Source organism: Marasmius oreades, chromosome 1 (genome assembly GCF_018924745.1).
Source record: "Marasmius oreades isolate 03SP1 chromosome 1, whole genome shotgun sequence".
NCBI classification, from domain to species: domain Eukaryota; kingdom Fungi; phylum Basidiomycota; class Agaricomycetes; order Agaricales; family Marasmiaceae; genus Marasmius; species Marasmius oreades.
This window is the reverse complement of record NC_057323.1, coordinates 5,493,562-5,515,775: the sequence shown is the minus strand read 5'-3', so window position 1 is coordinate 5,515,775 and position 22,214 is coordinate 5,493,562. Positions and strand designations below refer to the sequence as shown.

At 48.5% G+C, this 22,214-nt stretch overlaps 7 protein-coding genes across 7 annotated transcripts; 5 read left to right on the top strand and 2 right to left on the bottom strand.

The window, feature by feature from the left end:
* Positions 1 to 10,166: 10,166 nt before the first annotated feature.
* Positions 10,167 to 10,461, top strand: E1B28_001950 (uncharacterized protein; the record flags this gene model as incomplete). The annotated part of the gene is made up of 2 exons (XM_043147926.1): positions 10,167 to 10,332; positions 10,394 to 10,461. 2 exons carry the CDS (start codon positions 10,167 to 10,169, stop codon positions 10,459 to 10,461), a joined length of 234 nt encoding a protein of 77 aa, XP_043016640.1.
* Positions 10,462 to 10,605: 144 nt separating this feature from the next.
* E1B28_001949 (uncharacterized protein) lies at positions 10,606 to 11,685 on the top strand (the record flags this gene model as incomplete). The annotated part of the gene is made up of 5 exons (XM_043147925.1): positions 10,606 to 10,716; positions 10,767 to 10,946; positions 11,003 to 11,071; positions 11,126 to 11,374; positions 11,437 to 11,685. 5 exons carry the CDS (start codon positions 10,606 to 10,608, stop codon positions 11,683 to 11,685), a joined length of 858 nt encoding a protein of 285 aa, XP_043016639.1.
* A 502-nt stretch (positions 11,686 to 12,187) lies between these two features.
* Positions 12,188 to 13,100, top strand: E1B28_001948 (uncharacterized protein). Its single transcript, XM_043147924.1, has 3 exons — positions 12,188 to 12,511; positions 12,579 to 12,817; positions 12,895 to 13,100. Exons 1-3 carry the CDS (start codon positions 12,205 to 12,207, stop codon positions 12,934 to 12,936), a joined length of 588 nt encoding a protein of 195 aa, XP_043016638.1. The 5' UTR covers positions 12,188 to 12,204; the 3' UTR covers positions 12,937 to 13,100.
* Positions 13,101 to 13,398: 298 nt separating this feature from the next.
* On the bottom strand, positions 13,399 to 15,551 carry E1B28_001947 (uncharacterized protein; the record flags this gene model as incomplete). The annotated part of the gene is made up of 12 exons (XM_043147923.1): positions 13,399 to 13,561; positions 13,629 to 14,064; positions 14,123 to 14,421; positions 14,490 to 14,645; positions 14,704 to 14,726; positions 14,779 to 14,797; positions 14,859 to 14,889; positions 14,943 to 14,969; positions 15,023 to 15,131; positions 15,191 to 15,262; positions 15,317 to 15,336; positions 15,395 to 15,551. 12 exons carry the CDS (start codon positions 15,549 to 15,551, stop codon positions 13,399 to 13,401), a joined length of 1,512 nt encoding a protein of 503 aa, XP_043016637.1.
* A 763-nt stretch (positions 15,552 to 16,314) lies between these two features.
* E1B28_001946 (uncharacterized protein) lies at positions 16,315 to 16,689 on the bottom strand (the record flags this gene model as incomplete). The annotated part of the gene is made up of 2 exons (XM_043147922.1): positions 16,315 to 16,573; positions 16,628 to 16,689. 2 exons carry the CDS (start codon positions 16,687 to 16,689, stop codon positions 16,315 to 16,317), a joined length of 321 nt encoding a protein of 106 aa, XP_043016636.1.
* Positions 16,690 to 17,056: 367 nt separating this feature from the next.
* Positions 17,057 to 20,469, top strand: E1B28_001945 (uncharacterized protein; the record flags this gene model as incomplete). The annotated part of the gene is made up of 14 exons (XM_043147921.1): positions 17,057 to 17,286; positions 17,343 to 17,394; positions 17,457 to 17,508; positions 17,565 to 17,879; positions 17,935 to 17,996; positions 18,055 to 18,254; positions 18,305 to 18,557; positions 18,607 to 18,705; positions 18,758 to 18,922; positions 18,974 to 19,082; positions 19,139 to 19,351; positions 19,406 to 19,611; positions 19,671 to 19,802; positions 19,855 to 20,469. Exons 1-14 carry the CDS (start codon positions 17,225 to 17,227, stop codon positions 20,467 to 20,469), a joined length of 2,535 nt encoding a protein of 844 aa, XP_043016635.1. The 5' UTR covers positions 17,057 to 17,224.
* Positions 20,470 to 20,709: 240 nt separating this feature from the next.
* On the top strand, positions 20,710 to 22,092 carry E1B28_001944 (uncharacterized protein; the record flags this gene model as incomplete). The annotated part of the gene is made up of 4 exons (XM_043147920.1): positions 20,710 to 20,739; positions 20,789 to 20,986; positions 21,038 to 21,447; positions 21,504 to 22,092. The coding sequence occupies 4 exons, from the start codon at positions 20,710 to 20,712 to the stop codon at positions 22,090 to 22,092; spliced, it is 1,227 nt and encodes a 408-aa protein (XP_043016634.1).
* Positions 22,093 to 22,214: the final 122 nt, after the last annotated feature.

The following is a 22,214-nucleotide window of genomic DNA, read 5'->3' as shown; positions in this document are numbered from 1 at the left end:
GGAACTGGTGCAGCAATTCCAATGTCTTCGTCGCTGTTGTCGAGCTCGTCACTGTCACAGCCTTCGAGCGAATCAGAGTCGGTCTCGTTTTTGACGTTCACTCTGCGCTTGCCGTTTGCCTTGCGGGTGTTGAGCGTCATCTTGATATCCTTGACAAAAATCTCCTTGGTCTTGCCGTCAGCATCCGGCGTGAAGGAGAGTATTGGAACAATGTTGTTCCTGATGTCTGAAGGTAGCGACTGGGTTAGTTTATATATCAACCTGAGTGGTATGTGACGTACCTGCTTTACGGCGAGACACAAAAGACAGCTGCTGTTGACAATGCTCGTGGCATGCTGCTACCAAAGTCATCCGCGATGCCTTGTCAAGCTTCGCGATGCCCTTACTGCTCGAGGACGAGAGGGTCCACGGTTGCAACACAGAATGCGGCCAGTTGACGATGACAAGTCCCGCCTTTATCATGTGCGTGTGCAACGACTTCCAATAGAGCTTCTCGATACCGAGACCACCTTCATCTAGATCCCCATCAGTTCCACATCAAAAAGGAGAGAGAAAAAAACTCACTTGCACGGCGAAGAAGTGCTATCCTTGCTGCGTCTGTCAGCTTGCTTTCGGATGAATAATTTGGAACTTTGACACCGAAAATGATTGAGGAAGCGTTGTGGGTCGAGGTTGTTGGCGTGGAGGTTGGAGCAGCGGCCGAAGTTGAGTTTACTCCTAAACTCGAAGGCCCTTCAGTAGGAGACTGCAGCGAAATGTCGAGCCTCTCTGCAGCTGCCAGGACCTCCTCTTTCAGGACTTCACGACGAACATTTTGACTGTGAGCTGGTCAGTGAGATACAAACGATGGGAGATTGCGCTACGTACTACGCAAGTGACCGTAGATGTCCTAAGAGACCAGCTCGGTCTGTCAAACAACAGTCTTCAGCAAACTGTAAGGGAAGTTAGATACACCCCAAGGTAGATAACAACAAAAATGACTCACTGTTTCTACTTTGCACGTTGCATGAATGTGAGCAAGTGATTGATCTTGATTGACATTGTTGCCGATAAACATGGCGACACCGCTAAATCCGTAACGATTATCAGCGGTCTCCAACTACAAAGGTCATCAGCGTGAGGAAGTTGAGTACAGTACAACATACCAGAGACTTGATGCGTTCAAAAATGTTTTCGAACGCCTTTCGGCGGTAACGTTGAAGTTGACCTGTTAGCGTCGCTTTGACTTTTGCTTCCCGGAGGATTTCTTCCCAATCGCTAACATCCTCTTTGAACTTCGAAAACGCAAGTCTAAGTTGCTGAGCGTCCGGATGTGAATGGCCTAAAATGTAGAGTTAATACCAATAGTACGGTCATACAGGATAACAGTACTCACCATCCCATTTGATGTCCTCAGATGTTTCGTCTTCAAGGCGTTGCATCTCCTGGATGAGAACGGCGTCGTTATTCAAAACCCATGACTGATATGTATTCCAGGGGTTATCCTTTCCCTTGACTCTACCCCGCGAATCATTCGCAAGGTAACGAGAGAGAAGGAGGTCTGGGGTACTTCCGAGCCGTTCGGCCAGCTTCTCAAGCAGGGAATCTAACTCGGCAAATGACTCCAGCAGGCCTTGTGCTTCGGTGTTTGTTGGGCGACCTGTACCCCCTTCGATGGGCAGAGGAAGCATCGCTCGGCTGGTCGATGGCGTCGCTTCGGCTTGGGGAGGGTCAGAGAGCAAAGGCGTTGGCGTAGGCGTCACAGACGCTGCAGTTACTTGCATAGTAGGTACCGCATTCGGGTAACCGACTTGGGCAGGCATGGGGAAGAGGGGTGGTGGCGCAGGCGCTGTCGTTGCTTGTACTGTGTTTGGGTAACCTGAAGGGATACCGGGTCCAGCCAATGGATTAGATTGAACAAATCCCGGAGGAACGTTCAACGTAGCGTGTTGGGTATGGTAAGATGGATGTGCAGTGGCTCCAAATGGATGGGCATAGTGATGTCCAGCCATTGGCGCGGCGTAGGGTTGGAAGAAATCAGAGGAAACTGACGCGAATGGAGAGCGTAGTGGTTGTCGCGATGGTCGTGGGGGAGTTGAGGTCGTGTTTTGGGGGAACTCAGCATCGGCCGCTGCTTTTCGTTGTGCCGCAAGTGCATGGATGGACGAGGGCGCGTTTTTTTTGGGGGTCAAGAGCCGTTTCTTTGGCAGAGTTGGGTCTGAGGTGTGTTCGTGCTGTTCGATGACATCTACCGCTTGAAGTATACTTTCAGAAAAGGGAGGAAATGCGCTGTCGTATTCGTCGACAGCGGATGGAGTGTTTGGAGTGGTAGAGGCGGCGCGCATTTGAGAGGGTGGTGGTGGCTGAGACATACTCAGGCGCATTTGAGAGGGTGGCGGCGGTTGAGACATTCTGGCGTCAAGAAAAACGTAGAGATTGAGGGGAAACGCGTCACGACGCGTCAAGAAACAAGAGATATGAGCAGATGGCTGAGATAGAGGCTGGAGAGGTCTTCAGGACCGTGTCACGACGCGTCAAAACAAGAACTAGAGAGCTATGAACCATGAAGTCAGGAAAATCGAGACGAGAGAGAGAATTTCAAGATACTGACCTACTTGAAGCCTGCAAAAGGCACTGAATTTTTTGCTGTAGATGGTAAAGAGAGAGAGAAAGAGTAGGGAAGGGAGGAAAATTTGACAGGCTGGTTTTTATTGGCGGCGTCGACGTAGAAGTCAGTAGAAGCAAAGAAGTAGCACACGTTGCGCTACTGGCTCCTGGGGAGAAGCCGAAGAAGCCAGGTTATGCTACTTCCTTGCACCAGCTCTAGTGGAGAATGATTGGACTGCATGATTGGGACGGCCATTTGTGTCTGTCGCAGACACAAGTGAGTGGAATGGCAAGGATGCGTGAGAATGTAAACAACATGAGAGAAAATTAAAACAAACAGAAACAGACACACACTTTTGTTTCGGCCGATTTTTCGGCTTCGGATTTAGACGGCACTTGGGACTTAGCGATAGCGAATAACAAATACAATACTCGATATTGAACTGAAGTAAATCATACAAGACCATTTCAAGGCAACAACAGGGCAAATACAGATTCCAACCACATCTGCTCTGGGGTTTTAGCCTCAAGCACTTTGAGTCGCTGCTCCTCCCGGGCCTTTTCCACCATTTGCTTATCATAAAGGTCCCTGTACGTAGCCCAGCGTCGATCCTGCAGCACCTGTTCGAAGGCGAGTTTCCATGAGATACCTCGGAACTTGTCTTCAGAGTGTGTAAATATGAGGCCATTTTGATAGTCGTATGCCTTGACATTCGTCCGATGGGCTATCTGCTACATGGTATAGTTCAGGTCAAATGGGCAAACTAGAAAATGAATATGACGCACAACTTTCATTTTCTCAATTCTTATACCTTGGTCTAACTCTGCCTCTCTAACCGCCTCCGGACTGTCACTTCCATCCTCCAAGTCCATGACATCCTCTGGCCAGACCGCTAACCAAACATCAAGAGCTGCGTCGATGAATTTCAGCAGCTCCTCCTTTCCAGCTTTATAGGCGGGGTGTAAAACAGGTGCAATAGTTGAGGTAAAGACGGCTAGAGACATGGCCTTGTGGTCCGGGTCCGGGTGAAATTTTGATATGTTCATGTGTTTGTTTTTCGGTCTTCGGTAAATTAAGTCCGGCAAATAACATATCAACAGTGAAAACTTGTACCTTTTAGCTGAGATCTCGTTTTTGTCCTACTGTGAGCAGATTTCGTGGTGGCAGATTTTTGTTGTAGTGTGGTCAGAGCACAAATTAGAGTTTAAACTCAATTTCTAGAACTGTACATGTGCCGGCTAATCGGCGAACTGTCTATAGCCGGTAATCGTGCAACATAGCAAGTGTTATTCTTGGTGCGCCAGTTGTTATTTTGGTCCGTTATTTGACATTAGGCCTAAGGACTACCAGTAGATTAGTTTTCCGAGATAAAAAGACTGGAGGTGGTCTACAGAGCTTGAATGAAAAAGTAAGAATTGTGAAGGGTTGAAACTGTTCACAGTCGCGCGTAAAGTACTACTTACATTATTACCACAACGTTCCACTATGCCTCAACCTCGAAAGTACAACAACAAGGAAGAAAGAAGAATTGCTAATAACCTCAAGTCTCAGAAATGTTACCACAAGTAAGTTCTGCAGGCCCTTGGCCATTCTACATCTTAATCTCTCTTCACAGACGCAAACGAGAGAAGGAGCTGGAGATTCAAAAAGCGCGCATACAACAGTCGGGTACATTTCTTTGATTCAAGCTCTGTGTCTAATACATGAAACGGTCTAGGAAGAAGAAGAAAAAATCAAGAGACTCGAAAAGGAAGATCGAGAGGAGAAGGAACAACTGGACACTGCCAGTACGAGGTGCGTGTCAAGTGTGTCGTGAACAGAGCCTCCTCTCACTAGTGTATCAGGACTGGACTCTCAACCAGGGCCATTTCCATCCTCGACGACGCTCGAACTGTATTTTCCGACTTCAGCAGGCTGGTAGACCACGCCCCTCGTATGTACGCCGAGGGTTTATACGACTCATACTTCAAACCTGTACCCAACGGTTATCGACGCTCTCCCTCCTTCTTCGAGAAAGACGCAAACTCGCTACATGAATGGTCAGAAATCTTGGCAAAACACTGGAAGTCAATTTACGAAACAGAAGGAGCGGTTAAGGAGCTCGAAGAGATCAAAACTATGAAGGTGGAAGTTAGTGCAGTGATATCATACATAGAAGAACTCGAATTCAATGCAGCGATGGGGGACAAAGCACTTCGAGATGCTTATCGAAAACAAGAAATGTGGTTTCAGCGTTAACGGGTTACTTCGTAGTCAATAAATATATACATTGTCTCATTTGAATATCTACAACAAGGTAAAATCATCTTCGCCATCAGAAGCAGAGGCCGAAACAAGCTGCTGAGGGAGGTATCGTATCAACCTTGCGAGCAATGCCCGAAACTCCACAATATCCCTCTCTGTCGTAGCGGGTACGTTCGTTCCGCGTAGTACTGCTGTCATTGCAAATAGGATCCACACACCACAGTCGTAAGCATTGAACTGGAGCTGGTGCAGCTTTAAAACCTTTAGAGGACACTTCGAACAGGAAAGATGGCAGTAATGTACCGTCAGAGGCCGTGCAATCCAGCCTGCAGTTGGGCACGTTAGTTTCTTCCCTTGGCCGTTGGCAGTAGCAACCAGCCGACGAATAACAATGTGGATCTTCTGAGAAATAACGGGAAAAGGAGTTAGAACAGCAGCGAGAGAACAGGTTACAACCTACCGGAAGCCAATCATCCCAAATCTTCTTGGATCCCATACTGTCAAACAGGTAAATGCGACCGGACTCCAGGTCTATTACAGCAAGGATCCAATGTTCGATCTCCTTTTCATGGATCGGTAAAATCCACTTTGGCCTGGTCCAAAACTTGGTGGACTTCGTAAGACGCCAGACACCTGCATTGTCGACTTCAGAGAATACCTTGGGAACCAGGTATGTTGAAAATATAGTGACGTCTCGTGCCGTTTGAGGTGACGATATCGAGGAGCCGCATGTCGTGAGATCTTTGGCCAGGAGCTCCTGGAGGATAGCGGCACATCCGTTTACGCAATCCGAGGAGAGACGGCGGGTGCTACCATCCATCCGAACAAGCTCCTCGGCTGTAAAGACATGTCGGATGCCCAGGGTAGTGTTGATAACACAAGAGGCCGACATCCCACCAACGATTGGCCAATTAGGAAAGGTTTTGGTGAGAGGCAGGAGCTCCATGTCGATAGGAAGGTCAGGCTGCAAAATATCAACATCTGCATGAAGAAAAAACGAAACAAAACGTACCGGAACTGCCCATATAAGTTGAACGGAATCGTTCGGGGCATCCACCTTCTGCTGTTCCCCCTCACTTTCTTCCTCCCCTTCTTCTTCGTCATCACCGTCAGCTCCGGCCAATATCTCAGCTAGATAATGGTCTGTACTGGTGGCCTGTAGCTCCTCGCCCACATCGATTTCATCTGGCTCGTAGTCATCCCCAGCCAATGCGCCGTCAGGGGACATGGAAACTAGAGCCGTAGGAATAGTGGGCAAAGGGACTGGAGGTGTGGCCGGACAACGGCTGACATTACAGGTATGTGAAGCCTCTTCCTGTAGTCGAGAGAGTGACAGAAGAGGATTCGCCCACCAAAGGGCCAACTGCAAGTGCTCCTGCAGGTGCAAACTAAATAACGTCTTGTATTTCGAATCTGAGGACATATTATAATCAGACTTGCTCGAACTAGGGACTTTTATTACTTACATTTTAACGAAGAACATGCCGCCTTGATGCCAAAAAGCTCACGACCATACGACCTGCACATGTTGTTAGCTTCACTCTCAAGTCGCAATCTCTCCTCACGACAGCGATCGAGAGTCAGCATGGCGCGTATTCCAGATCGAACGGACTCGTCCACAAGCCACCGTGGGGCAACGTCGCAATCTGAACGAGCAATCCAGACATCCTCCCAGAGATGGGAGGTTTCGGGGTCGCGTAGAGCTGCAAGCGTGGTTGGGAGTGGCTTCGGAATTGGAACTGAAAATGACGGCTTATGCATCACTTTCAACCTGTCGACGTATTGATTGAATTTCTTGATAGCATTTTGAAGTGCGGGAGCCCGTTTGGATATCGACTTGCGCGTAAGTTGGTGGGCTTTCGTTCCTGAGCAAAACGTCAGGTGTTGTATGTGAACCAATAGACACCAATCAACTCACCGAGGGCGAAGTCACTGCCACCAACAGCGCGGTCCAATTTTTCCCACTCGAAGAAACTGCCTATTCCGCGCTTCCGAATGTTTATCTTGAGGTCCCGTGCGAGTAACAGAAGCTGAAGATACTCGAACGGGATGTTGTTGAGCTCTGGAAAGCCTTCTGTGATGTTGAGGGAGAGGTATAGCTCCTCCGCCCTTGCTTTGAGCATAGCGTGAGCATTCTCAAGCTGAGGAAGGGTGGCCATAGCATTGGTAGATGCAGAGGGGAGGTGCTTGATGGCATGTTTAGCAGTGGAAATCGTCTCCTCCAGCGCGTCAACTTCAGACTGGAGCTGAAGAATCTTCCCGAGTTCCTTCCTTAGCCGAGTGGGTGCATCTGATCAAGTCGAGTCAGTAAGAGAAAATAAAAAAGATAACTGGTACATACGAGAGCGGACGGATGTCTGTGCTTCCTTCTGTTGTTCCCAATACACCCGGAGATCCACCAATGATATACGGACTTTTGCCAGAATCTTCTCAGCCTCAGCCTCCTTAACCTCGACGTTGTTATGAAGTTTCGACTTCATCCACGCCCCAATTTCAAGTTGTCGCTCTTCCGCGACATGCTGTAAGGCTCGATCAAGTAACCATTTCTGACGAGCAGCCTACCAGTAGGTCAGTGATAGCTTTGGAGTAAGGATAAATCCTACCGATGATTGTCTCTCGGGACCTATCAGCTTTCGAAGAGCTGCCCAGAGCCTCTCAGTTCCCTCTCCATCAGTCAATCCCGAGCCGGCCTTCAGGCGAGGGTTGTACCTGAGTTGACACGGCCATTGGTGGCCATACGCATGCATGATACTTGTTGCCATTTGTAGCCTTGAACTATATTCCTGCGGGAGCAAGTCGTACTTATACACGGTAAGTGAGCCACGATGATAATGTATAAACTAATAAACGTACCATGGCCAAGCTCCTGTCAAGAACACAACCGATGTCGTACAATGCGAGAACGGTCGCAGATTTGGGAAGTAAGGTGAACAGAACTTCTAGGAGAGCGATGGAATACTTCTGCTGCTCTCCTGGGGTGTCGATAGACGCTACAAGAAGTGGTACATCGTGTCGACAGACGAGACCCATCAAACCTCGTTCACGGAATATATCGGTTGACGTATGTTTTGTGTCTCCCTTGGCAGCGTAGTACGATTCCCGACACTGGTCTATCGATTCGTTGGGAACCTTTAGAGTACGAGTTTTTGCTGGTTTATTACGAGCTGCCGCAACACGCTCCCCAATGCCATCCACCACTGATTTGGAGAGAAAGCGTTCAGATTCGTAGAATGCTACACCCTCGCCTGCAGATGCTAGCTGGCGATGGTGTAGGTTCCCATCTAACGCCACGTGTATATCTCCACCACTGTCGAATGTTTTAGCTTTGAGTATCAGAAACCCAAAGGTCAACTTACTCATCAAACGAAAGTCCAAAACTGTCTCCACCAAAACATGGTGGACACAGGCGCTGCAAGACGGAAGCGCACTCGCCTTTTGACAGTGGTTGGTTTGGTTGATGCGAAGTGGTCGTGGATGGTAGCGAAGCTGGAGTGAAATTTGCGTTGGTAGTGAAGGAAGTATGGTGAGAGACAAAAGGAGTGGGGGTTGAAGTCGTACATGACAGGAAAGAGGGAAAGGGTGCAGAACCCTGGTCTGGCGACGCCTGATATTGATGTGGCAGAGCAGAGTTCGTTGCTGAACCCGGAGTAGTTGGTGTAGGTGTGTGGGTGCTACTGGGAGTGATGTCCAATTCCCGCTTGCATTCTTCAATGATATGGTTCATCTCTCGGTCCAACCTGTTTTGCAAACAATCGAACCATTGTACGGCGGGACCGAGGCGCCGACGAATGGGATCATGTTGCATACCGCCCTGTAGAACACTAAGATCAGTTGTACTAATTCAGAAATAAACAGATACACACTGCTTGGTTGCACAACGTGAACCCTCGACGTCTGTACATCAGAGCAAGTGAACTGGAGAACGATGTGATGGCGTCACACGAGTACCGCCAGAGGATTTGATAGAAGTCCAAAAGATCGATCGAAAATGCGGTTCGTGGTTGTGAAGGTGAGGCAGGGAAAAGGCCGTGCTGGACAAGGACTTGTGGTAAGGTCCAACATTCACAGTACGGAACCGTAAGGTTCTGATGACCTGTTGATGTGCCAAGTGAGAAACCCATATCGAGAAACCATCAGGTAGATTAATTGAGGGATGCTCACTGATAAATGAGTAGCAGTGAATCGTTGACTCTCTAAGAATGCAGGTTCCTGTTGTACAACGCGAAGAAATCTGCAAAAGAGGTGCGTCCAATTTTCCGACAGTCTTGTCACGGTAGATGATGAGGGAGTCGAGTAGCGTTGGAAGAAGCTCTTTCCAGCTTGAGGTTAGTCGAAAGGCCGCGCTAGGGCGTGTTCCACTGGCATCAACTGAAGGATCGTTAGGATTCACGTCGTCGAGTGCTGTAATGGAAGGGATTGACGCGTCGTTGACCTCGAAATACGCGGAATCCATCCCGCTGTCCATTTCATTGTCCACCCCTCCATTCGCACCCACCCCAGCCATTCCAACTACCTCAACCTCTACGTGATCTGACCAGCCTTCCTCTTCATTTTCATTCTCCCTCGATTCTGATAAAATCTTTGCGGCTCTGCGTGCCGCAGATGCAGCCAAGAGTGAGGCTATTCGAGCCTGAGCCTTCTCCGCCTTTCGTGCGTTACCCGGTATTTCGACCCAGATATTCCCTCTTGCCTTTGAACGTCTTTTCCCTGGGCTTCGCGTTATCTTGCCATGGCCATGGGGCATGTTGAACGACAGATGTGAGACAAAATCACGGTGTAAAAATTGAGGATAGAAGAAAAGATGATAATTCGGTAGATAACGTGAGCGCTACATGACGTTGACTAGTAGAGGATAGAAGAAGAGAAGGGAGATTTGCTGTAGGTAGAAGGATGTAGGAGTGGTTATTCGGGTAACCTGGACGGCGTAGAAGACCTATAAGGCCGCTTTCTCACGGCTTTTTTGGGGGCCTATCAGGCCTTTACGTTAGCTGTCAAGGTGCGGCCTGAGGTGGATATTGTGTATTTGACTCGAAAAAATTGAGCTTTTTAGTCTGTACAAAGAATTATACAGTCTTTAGTGACTTGTCAGCTGCATAAAAGAAGTAAAAGAGTGGTTACTAAAAGCCCGGGCTCAGGCCCAAGGCTTGGGCTTTCCAAACCTCAAGCCCGAGCCTTGGGCCCTGCAAAGCCCTGGCTAGGGCTCGGCTCGGCTTGTGAAGCCTAGGGCTCGGCTCGGGCCGGCCTAGGGCCTGAGCCCGAGCCCGCACATCACTACGCCCGAGTTATCCCTTGATGATTGGGAATCTGCCTCACTCGTTTCTTGTGATCAGAATCGATGTCTGTCACTGGACACAGACTCTTCGCGAAGTACGAACGATTGCGGAAGTGGTGCAGAGGCACTCTGGACCTTACCAGTCGAGAGGGACAACAGAGGCTTAACAGCCCCCCTCGAAAACTGTTCAGCCGAAGAGGCCAAGGAATTGGCGGATGTGTTTCAATCGGTAAGCTCCTTCATATCCTCAAATTGTGCTTTTCTTATTCGATGACCTCGACTGTCTGTAGGAAATTCAAAACGCGCCCTCTGCAAGTTACCGAAAGGAATGCACAAGACACCTTCGACGTCTTTTTGAAAAATACGGCGTACTGCCTAGTTCATTGTTTGTGAACGACGTCGCGAGGCCTGAGGGAAGCAACCATCCTGCCTGGAGAGGAGGATTTTCGGTGAATAAAAAATAGCGTTAATTGTTACCTTTGTGATATGCTAATCGAAAGTCATGTCTAATCAGGAAATATATAAAGGCATTCGAGGAGGAAAAGATGTGTGCCTCAAAGTTCTTCGTCTTTTCCCATCAGATGATTCTGCTAGAAAGGAGAAGACAATTAGCGTGAGCAGACTCGAGTTTCCTCTGAGAATATCCTTCTAATTACTTATTAGGAACTGTGCAAAGAGGCCCTCCTATGGTCCCAGTTTGATCATCCCAATGTCTTGCCCTTCTTGGGCGTGAATAACGAACTATTTCCTATTCACGGTTTCTGTATGGTCTCTCCTTGGATGGAGAATGGGGGCATCATCACCTTCCTTCAGAAGAATACCGGACACGATAGACTAGTCGTGGTGAGTAACCCCAGGATACCTGAACACATGTCGCTCATTCATATTCCGAACGGCAGTGTCGAGAGATTGCAGCCGGACTGACCTACCTGCACTCATGCAAAGTTGCACATGGTAATATGAAGCCTGTAAGTCGATAACGATTTCCATGTCACTTGGGTTAACATCTCAACACCCGACAGCCAAACATTCTCGTCGACAAAGCTGGTCATTGTCGTCTAGCGGATTTCGGCTTGGCAACAACGGTCCACGAAGCGAGTTCTTCCTTCAACCCAACGACTGCGACTGGTAGTCAAAAGGGAACACTCCGTTATATGGCACCGGAAATCATACTCATGTCGGACGACTCGGACTCGGCGTCGAATGGTCGAACCTCGAAAATCGATAAATTTGCTGCAGATGTTTACGCATACGCGTGCACCCTTCTTGAAGTATGGTTTCCACTTATTCCCAAAAGAAAGCCTGAGTTAATCATAACATTGACTATCTTCAGATAATAACAGGCAAACCTCCTTTCCCAGCGCTCAACGATGCCGCGGTTATGTTATGCGTCGTAACTTTGAACATTCGACCGAACCGGCCGACAGAAGCTGGGGTTTGGTGCCCGGATAATGTCTGGGGATTGATTGAGAAGTGTTGGGATAGGAAACCGAAACAGCGGCCCATGGCGAAAAACATCTTGAGCTTCCTTGAACGTATAGAGGAGCTTCGGCGCTCTGGAGAACCTTGGGATCAATATTGATTACTCGGATTCATAATGGCTCACCAGAACGGTGTTCAGGAAGATTGGTGATCGAGCGACGATATCGGGATATGTATCTGACGCCCACTACTGTATCGTGGCCTTAATTTGACATACTTAGCTTGACTGATGGGTACTACTAATAGTTCACCTTGGATAGGATAGCATTGGATGCCTATGCTCAGCCTTTTTTGCGGGCGATGATACAATACACCGAGTTCACCTAGACAGTCGTCGTGTGTGCGGCACCTGGCATTATTGCGACCGTCGCCAACGAACAACGCAAACTTTCTCAATCAAGTTGGTAGTCCTTGGTAGTACCGTACTACTACCAATTGTGTCCTATATAAGTCTCTGAAATCATAACGTTCCCAGCGTCCGAATTGCGCGGATTGGATGATTAGTAGAGCCCCGCCGGGGGCCGCCCGATCGACGCCTATACATGTGAAAAACGCGATTTGGTATAAATTCAAGACATTGAACGCACCATCGTCTCTCTTCCCCTACACTCAGATCATCATGCAGCGAACTCCCGCCTTTGCGACTCGGACCACCGCCAACGACAACGCATTGAACCTGCCAACACCGTCCAGTCCCACCTGGGCCGACTTTCTGCTACTACGATCCGTTTCCCTACTTCTTTTTACAATGTCGCTAGCAATGAGTTACCTCCTGTTCACCCCTACGGCGGCGACGAAACTCAGCAATTTCGTGTGCATATTCTACCTCGTGCCGACACTCTTACCGCTATTAATCGACGGGCGTCCTCCACACAAGTGCCAGCTCGCGACAATGTTTCACTGGGTGTGCATTTGTCTCCATATCAGTAAGTGCCTATTTTTCTGTTAATTCTTTTATTGCCCTGATCCCTCCGGGTTTTCAAAATTTCACAGTCCTTTTACTTTCCGGGACGGTACCAACAGCCCCTCCTCCACCTGTCTCAGAGTCACTTCTCATTACTCGTGTCCTTCGGCCTTTGTACTATTTCGGAACGGCATTTCTCCTCTCGGCATCGGCCATCACTTTCCCGCTGATTTTTGTTCAGGGGTCGTTTGATGCAGGAAGGTTGGGTGACTTTGGGCACCTTGTTATGCGGATATACGCCGCATTGCGTGTTATATACAATTTTATTGTACGTAAATTCTTTTTTGTTGCTGCAAAAGTATAAACTGATACACACTTTTACAACCGGTGGTTTTTTTTTTCTAGGCCCCAATTCCCAAAAGAGAATTTAAAATGCACACAGATTGAACGAAGACCAAGATCATCAAGACAATGATCACCAATAGATAGAAGTATATATACATATGTACAGTAAATACAAATATTTTTCCTTTAGGTGTAATATTTGGTTAAATGTCATTAACTTAGAAATTACGCCTTTGGGGTCACTGTCACTGTACAATTGTCTCTCCCCAATGAAGAACTTCTTACGAATCATGTACCTGACATTCAGTGGTTATTTCCGCGAGATCGAATGTTGTATTCAATCCCGAAGTCCTTCAACGAAGGACATCCAGATGCCCCGGGCATTCACAGGAGCTTTGTCTTTTGGAAGAGCCCTGGGATAGGAATTGGTCGGAGTCCACGTCGTATATCGTACCTTTAACCACAAGAATTGTCCATCTCAACTGAACGTCATATAGCATTACAGAAAAAGAGACTAACATACGTGAGTGCTATCTTAACCATCGCGTGATTATACATATACATTCAATCCACCCAAATTGGGTCAAAGTTCCACTTCGGCTTAGGAACATACTTTTCCTTCAACTTCAACGCTTCCGCCTCAGCATCCATCCTAATCTTCACCGACCGATGCACCTTGACCCCATGCTTATGCGGAATATGTCGCGGTTTGCCCCAGTTTCCCCATCTGTAAGAACCAAGAGAAAAACAAAACTTAAAACGGCGATTCAGATGTGGAAGAAAGAAAGACATACGTCATCTCCTGCACCCAAGAATAATCATCATCGTTCTGATATTTCAACGTCTGCGGTATAACCTCCAAGATCCACCATCCCCATTTCTTCTTGAGCATATCATAGACTGGGCTCAACGCATCCTTGAATTCTTCTTCCTCCTCGTTCACAAAATCTCCCGTGAAATGACCGATACGGGTGTCCTCAGTCGTCACAGAGCTCCCTGTAGGTTGTCTTCCATGATTCGAAGGAGTTGGGGCGACGGTGCCGGTGAGCGCTGGAGGTCTGGGTATAACGTCCGGATACAGAGTCGAAGGGTCCATCCCGACTATCTTCAGCATTTCCCGGTGGAACATGATTCCCGTCTTGAGGAGGAAACATTGTCTGATCATCCAACGCAAGGGGATCCGAGCAAGACTGTGTCTAGTGTTGTTAGGCACTGCTCCACCTCCGACGTCTAGAAAAAAGATCATTGAGCCCTCGATTTTTTTAAATGAACGGAAGAGCCAGCTGACCGGTATGACACCCAGCGAACCAGACTTCCTCGACATCAGTCGCACATTCCCCATCTCCGCTGTACTGGCGTTCCAAATCCCTGAGAGACTTCCTGGTTGGGCGTCGCCACACTCTAGGCATAGCGCCAGGTGGGAGTCCAAGTTGCTTCTGATTCTTGGGTTGACGCTGCCACAAGTTAGGCTTGAACCGAGCTCGACGCTCGTCTAGCGATACCGCGTGTCGGAAGTATCGAACGTGGGTGTTCGAAGTGGTGAAAGGTAGGCGTTTAGGAATTACGCCGACCGAACCTACGGTATCCCTATGTAGAAGGAGATTGGAGATAGAGTTAAGGGAGGAGAAAAGAAGGCGGGGAAAAGAATTACGTACCAAACACCTAGGAACTCGATATCGACATCAATCGAGAAGGACTGTTTGAATGTGCCACTTTGTTGCCATCCCTTCTCGTCTTCCCGAGAGTACATCTTATAGGCAAAAGGCACTTGCTGATGATTGCACCTGGGAAGGAGGCCGATTTTGTGGATCCTGCAACGTAAGTGTGAGCCACGAGTACCTCGTCCTATACAAGATAGAGATAGCTTACATTCCGGCTAAGGCGCGAGCCGTCTACCAAGAAGGTCAGCGCAAGATTTCTCTTTTCGACAGAAAAAAGCCTCACATAGGCGCCGCGGGAGAACCTGATTGGGCGTGGTCAGCAAACTTATGTTCATATCCGGGTCCACATGGGATTCTTCTCACCCAAATATGCATATCTTGTCTCCGCTTTCGTCTGTATGTATTACCTGAGTGTGAGCTAAACCATCAGGAACCACAAACGCTTACAATTCTGCATGAGAAACTCGTATCCACCTATCAAGCGTCAAGTTAGGTTGCGGAATTTCAGAAGGTGGACCGGCACTGACCCATCACATGAGCGTCCAGATGAACGCCAACCATCATATCGAGTACCTTCTTGAACTTCGCTGCCATCGGCTTTGCAATTTGAGGTATCGTGTATGTGCCAATACCGGCCTAGAAGCGGGGGGGGGGGGGAGTCAGAAGAGTAAGCATAAGAGGTAACTTGTACAGACTTGATAGTACACCAGCTGCTGTTGAGGACTGTCTTTCTTGAGCATAGAAAAGAAATTGACCACATTTGAGTTCTACTGCAAGCATGAGGGTCGATGTTCGGGTTGTAGAAAGAGCCGTGAACCTACGTCGTCGTCGAATTGGTCACCTGAAGGAAGAATCAGAACCAGGTTCATAATGCAGGAGGCCACAAAAGTATCGCTCACCAGTTCCATCGAAGCAAAGAACTAATGTTCGGTGTTCATGGGTCTCTGGAATGATGCTGTCCAAATCAAAGTCCAATGTATCTGGCGCATCCTGTTGATGAGCGTCGTCGAAATAGTGGGGAGGGCTGCTTGTAGTATCGGTCCTTGCGTGTCCCATGATGAGAGTTTGACAGTGGTAGTCGAGACGATGAGCCTCCCGTTTTTTATATAGAAGACCTTTGGGGTAGCCGAATAACGACCACCGCGAGCACCGCGCTGTATTGTCACCCGGACTTTGATGTTTTGGAGTTGGGACGAAGCTTTATTCAAATTCTTTCTCGGTCTAAATTAGCTTCCGCAATGCTATTCATGCAACTCGGAGTATGTTGGAGCAGAACCGTTGTCGCTGTCGTTCTTCAATGTGCTGTATTTATCAAGGGCGCCTTTTCGGTTGGTCCGAACTCCACGTCGTTCTTGTTGTCAAAAACCCCAGGTGTCGCGTGACCCGTGAGGGGACCCTGGACAGTGGTGAAGTAATTTACAAGGCATGGATAGATTTGCAGCTCATACCTGATCTATTCAGGCATCTAAGCAACCGGGGGTGAGGACATCGAATCGTTTCGCTACGAGTCTAGCGCCACCAGTGGCCGAGGTTATGTTTCATCGGAACATCAAATGCACATTTCTTTTGACACTGGTGTCATTCTTGGCTCCATATTGATTCTTCGAGTCCTCTATATAGGTCACGATACTCGGTGGAGTGGGAGAGGCCGTCTGAATTTCCAAATGCGTGCCGTACTGCGATAGAAGGGCATTGATGGGGAGAGGCCAGGGAACGATACGCGGTTGACGGAAATTGCTTTGGCGGTGGGTTCGTTCTAGCAAAAGTTGGCGCATTTGTCAGTCAACCTTTAGGTTCGCGTATTTCGTATAAGCTTTCGTCATGAATCCAGCTGGTGTTCTCCATATGTCATTGTATAATGTGTAGCAGGTTTCAAGTACCCGAACAAGACAAGAGACCTTCTATTTCCTGGTGCCCACGGATCCGCATTAACGACTAAACAGGCAACATCTCCAGGTATTCCTACCAGAATCAAGTGAATAATGCGCTGCTTGGAAGACATCATATGTGTGCAGGAAAATTGAGCTAAAGAGGACCTGTATGTCCATAGAGATATGGCGTAGATATTCTGGGATGTTCTGTAAACCTGTCAGTGCCAACGACGTCGGTAATCTGCCAACTCAGTAGCATACCGACATGCCAACGTTGAAGTTCCTTCTCCTTCTGTTAAACCCAAAAGCTGATCGTTCTCCATCAACAATGTCGTTGGATCTCGAAGGCTATACAATGTTGAAGAACAGCTTAGTATCCCATAGGTAACCAGCTATAAAGCCTCGAAAAACGCACCTTCGTTTGTCACATATTATTATAACCCGCGACTATGCTCGGGCATTCTGTCCTCGACCCACACGTAGGTATTCTGCCAACGCAGAGCTTCAAATTCAACAAAGACACTTTGAAGGGATCGACTCGTCCAGTGATCTTGACGTCGTTATTCATGATGATGATGCGCCCAACGAATAGAAGGGAATCCCAGTCGTATACGAGGTGCTTGTACGCGCCCGTTGAACTTGATGACAGATGGTGGAAGTAAAAGAGTGCATTGTTACGTGGGTACTTTGTAATCACTTGATTCATCGCCTTCAACAACGGCCACGAACGGTACCCAGTTACTCTCGACCAGACACGCAGTTCGAAGTGCTTGAAACACTCAACAAACTCTCAGTCAACCTCTGCTTTTATCGGCGACGACGTCAACTTTGCCGTTGTCGACCAGTAATTAGAGCGGTATGGGCGTGGCACACAAGGAGAAAGAGAAGGATGCGCAAGGAAGAAGGAGACCAGGCCGAGTGTGAGTAATCGCTGAGGTGACGACATATACGTCGGGCTTACCAGTATTTCCCCCAGACCGACCTCTTGCGCCGAATGTAGGCGGCTGAAATTACGCTGTGACAAGAAGGTACGGAAGAAATAACTTCACTGCTTATTGCGCACTTCGAGGCTGATTTCGCCGGGGTTCAGGTTCCATGCGAAAAATGTGTCTCTCGGGGATGCGGGGCGATATGTCCAGACGGTCTGTTGACTTGAAGCTTCTTTTCGAGATTCGCCTCTTATAGCTCCTACTTTCAGGCTCTCTAACGACCTGGAAAGGGAACAGACTGGTTCTCGCCAATACAGCGGAATTGCACGAACGTATTGATACCCTATGTGGTCGCATTCGGGAACTGGAAACTGCGTTGAGAACGTTACAAATTCAAGTTTCCGATGAACCACATCCGTTACTCAGCGCAGACCTACTTCAACTAAAGGCACCGCAGTCGAACTTACCACCCAAAGCATCTTCACCAGCGACGACTGACCCTCAAACTTCCTCACCGGCGTCTTGTAGTCCTCCGGAGGAACCTCAGGACATGGATGAAGATGAGATCCTTGTGGATGCGTTCGGTGGGTTCGGATTGCTTTGACCAACCGTCCATGCTGAACTATATTTATCTTCCAGGCACTCTTTCCATTGGTGTGAATGGCGAGTCTACCTTTCTCGGAAAAACAGCGCGCTCAGAGGTGAGTTGCGTCACCTCATCTCTTTTGTCTTTCGTTCCCTAATCGATATCGTAAACAGTTTTTAATCCGCGCTCTATCAAGGCCACCGAACTACGAAGAAATGGAGTGCCCGAGAATATCTAAAAAGATCATGGCATCCTCCTGTACAGACTCGGAAAAAGACCCGGAAAGCCTTGGAGGCGAGCTTCTCTCAATGTTACCCACCCTCTCTGAAGCGATTCGCCTATGCGAGGTTTACTTGGAACACGGGAAATACTTGTACGTTCTCGCCTTCCCCATTAAGTACTTGTTTTACTCATTGCTGTCAGCTATTCAACCGTTCCGAGATCAGAACTATTCGATGAGGTTCTCTTGGTCGTCTACCGGGCGGGGAACTTCTCTTCCATCGGTTGCCATCACACAGTAGCGCTCCTCTTTTCCGTCTTTGCGCTCGCTTCCCTCTTCGACAACACGCGCACCCCATACAACATTGAAGCCCAAGAGTACTTCTATTTGTCTCGCGCTACTAGCGGACTAGATCCACCCACGAAAAGAACTACTCTAAGGATGTGTCAAGCTATGGCACGTATTCTCCCAATTTTCCTCCGTCTCCATCTTGATGAGTTCTCAGCTGCACATGGCACAATACCTTGAGCTTAGTGACTGGCAGGCTCTCGGAACAAATGCAGCACTGCCTGTTGCAGGTCATGCAGTTCGTTTGGCTGTTAGCGTACGTCGTCCGTCTGTCTAACATTTCCGTTTCCCTGATGTCGCTTTCGTAGATCGCTTTACGTGGGTATCACTACCTTTGTTGTTGGCTGTCCTTTTTGGCCCCTCCTGATCAGTCACGTCCAGACCTCAACGGTGCTCGCTGGAAGCTTCCTGAAGAGATTCAACAACGGCGGAATAGAGTCTTTTGGTCGTTATTCGCGAACGATACATGGTCGGTGCGTCGTCTTCATCTACGGTCTTTCCTCCCCTCTGATCACGAATCACAGAGCTTCTCATATGGCCGCCCGCCAAACCTTTCTCCTGTGTACGTTGACTGTCCGTTCCCTAAGGATTGCGAGGAATTCGTGAACGCTGAGGGTGAACGTGAGTTTGGATGTAAGTCACCGCCCATCGCCTTCTTCGTCTCTTCTCTTCTGACATCAACGCGTTAGTTCACACTTGGGTGTGGAAATACTCTGCCTTCATGCACACAATAATGGAAACTGCGTTTGCATGCACAATACCTACCTACGCTAAAGTTCTCGAGCTGGATAGGAACATTCGAGATTTCCCTGTTCCTCCACATCTCAGAATACGGTGCGGTCACGAGCCCAGAGCGGACTTGATTATGCAGAGATACATGGTTCTCTGTTACAAGGATACGGGTTTGTTGATGCACCCCCCCCTCTCTGCTTAATGACTCACGCATGCCTCTATAGTATTGCTCAATCTCCACAGAGCCTATCTTGCCCAAGCTCTTCTGGACCAACCTCATGACTTGACGAACCATCGCTTCGTTCCGTCTGTTATGGCAACGTATCGATCGGCGTGGAGGTTGATGAAGGGATTAAAACAAGTCCAGGATGAAGTCCCGGATCTAGCGGCACGGTACAACCTGGCGTGGTCTCAGGCGCTCTCTGCTACAGTGAGTTGTCGTTGTCGCGTATCTATGTTGTTCCGCTCCTCTGACCTTGTACTTCCCAGATAGTAATGTGTATCCTCATTACGCGAGCACCGCAATCGAAGATGGTAAACTCTGCGCTTGAGGGGATTGATGATGTCGCGAAGGTGTTTGAAGTGGCAGCACCGACCTGTAGGTCGGCGTCGAACATCTTGGTCAGCTTTATCGAGGTGCTGCTGAGGAACACTTGATCTGACGCGTATGCAGGACACTATACTCAACCTCCAACGAAAAGCCCACGAAGCAGTGGACCAAGCGCCTGGTCCCCCTGATCCTACCCGGTGTTTCCTTGATCTGTCCTCAGACGAACTCGACAGGCTTGGCGGGCGTACGCAACTCGTACTCCCAGAAGAACATCAGCAGCAGCCCGGTAGCAACCCGGCTTCCTTGAATGGTCTCAACGCAAAGCAGAGTCCTCCTCCTACCACTCTCGGAAAAGTTCACAACACCATGATGGCAGAACAAGGGATTCAGGATATGCACCCTACGATTGCCCAAGACATGAGGAGTCTAGATTCGTTGGGAGGACCTGTCTTGAGCTTCTACGACGGGCAGCCCAGTTCGACAGCCGAGAGCTCCTTCCATATGAATGGGAATACTTCAAATAGGACTGCACCTCACTCGGATATAGATTCGTTCATGGACAACCACAATCAGTTCGGGGAACAGCTCCATCTGTTTGGATCTGCGCCAAATGGGATGTTTTCTGCGCTGGCTCATCCGCCGACTAGCGCTGGTGGAACCGGCCATTTTGGTGTGGGCGAGGGGGCGCCGATTCTGGATGCTACTTGGCATAGCTTTGTTGAGCAGCTGGGATTCTGATTTTGGATGGTTATTGTTGTTCTTGCTGTCACGGTTCTCCTTGTTATTGAGATCGGTCCTGTGCTCTTGCGTTTTGGCTTAAGTTTGAATACTTATTGCTAAAGTATAATATGTATCATTATCTGTTGTCGTATCTAATGCGATATCATTATCTGGGAATGTCTGGTCCAGTCGAACACTTGGGTTCAGCTATGACTCTTTTCTCCGTACCACCATCATTACTGCTGCTTGCAGTGACACATGAGCTCCAACGACAACCAATGGGTAGATGTGCGTATAGTCCCTTTTTTAATATATATCATGATTCACTTGTCGCTAGAACGGCGATGAGGAAGCAGACTACCAAGTCATCGCAGAAGGCATCGCTTCGACTGTTTTACGAACACTAGCTACATTCGACGATGGTGAACCTCAATTGGTGGTTGTGAAAACCTCGACTACTATTAAGAAATTCGCAAAGGAACCTCACGATATCGTCAAGGAAGCCAGAATTTTGAAGGATCTCAAGCACAGAAATGTATGTATGTCATGCCATTTTTTCAGTGAAAACTTCCATTCACCGGTATAGGTCGTCACGATTCTAGATGTCGACAACGATATCAAAGAAGGTTCCCTCAGCATCTGGATGTACTATATCTCCTTCTCCTTGGGTCAACTACTCGATTCCCCTCGTCTCGTGCCCTCAGTCTACCCCCCAAATTCCACGTCGAGCGAAACCTACTGTCGGACACGATTCGAAGTCGTCTCTCGAAGTATCATGCGCCAGCTTTTCAGTGCCATAACATACATTCACGACCAGAACGTCGCTCACCGGGACATCAAACCAAGTAACGTCTTGTTCACTAAGACGGGGTGTGTTTACCTTATCGATTTTGGGATTGCATGGAGGGAGGGAGAGACTGAGAACGATAAGAAGGCGGATTTGTGGCCCGAATATCGTGATGATGGAAAGGGAATGTACTTTGAGGTTTCGACTGGGTATGTCTGTCCGTTTTTGGCCTTCTCTTCACTAAGCAACGCCCCGTCTGTTTCAGACCCTATCGAGCACCAGAACTAATTTTCGGCACCCGCTCCTACAACCCCTTCGCTATCGATAGATGGAGTCTCGGCTGTACACTTGCAGAATTCTTCACCCCTCTTACTCGAGACGACAACGATGACGACGAAAGAGACTACTCCTATTCCTCATTCCGGAGCACCTCCTCTTGCACTGGTTACCTCCGAAAATCCCTCTTCGACGGTACCAGAGGCGAAATCGGCCTCGCATGGAGCATCTTTAAACTTCTGGGTACACCCAACGAGACAACCTGGCCCGGGTTTAAGGACCTTCCGGACGCAGAGAGAGTCGAGTTTGCTGTTGCTGAACCACAGCCTTTGACTTCGTCACTGCCAATGTCCGTTCCTAGTGTGGTCGACATCATTAAACGGCTATTGTCATATCCCCCAGAACAGAGGCTGGAGGCAAAGCTGGCTTTAGAGCATCAATGGTTTGGCCAGTTTCCGACTCTCGTTCCTGAAGATTATCCGTTGGACCCGGGAGAAGACGATCGAATAGTGGTAATAGAGGATGTAAGACGTACTCTTGGACAACTGTTGGCCGACATGTGTACTGAGGGAGGATGATCCATATATCGAGGTGAATGTCTATCGGTGTGGTAGATCTTTTGTTGTTTTTAGAGTACAAAGGGCGATGCGTAAGAATTAGACATTTTGTAACAGTTTATGATAAGCTACATATAGATATC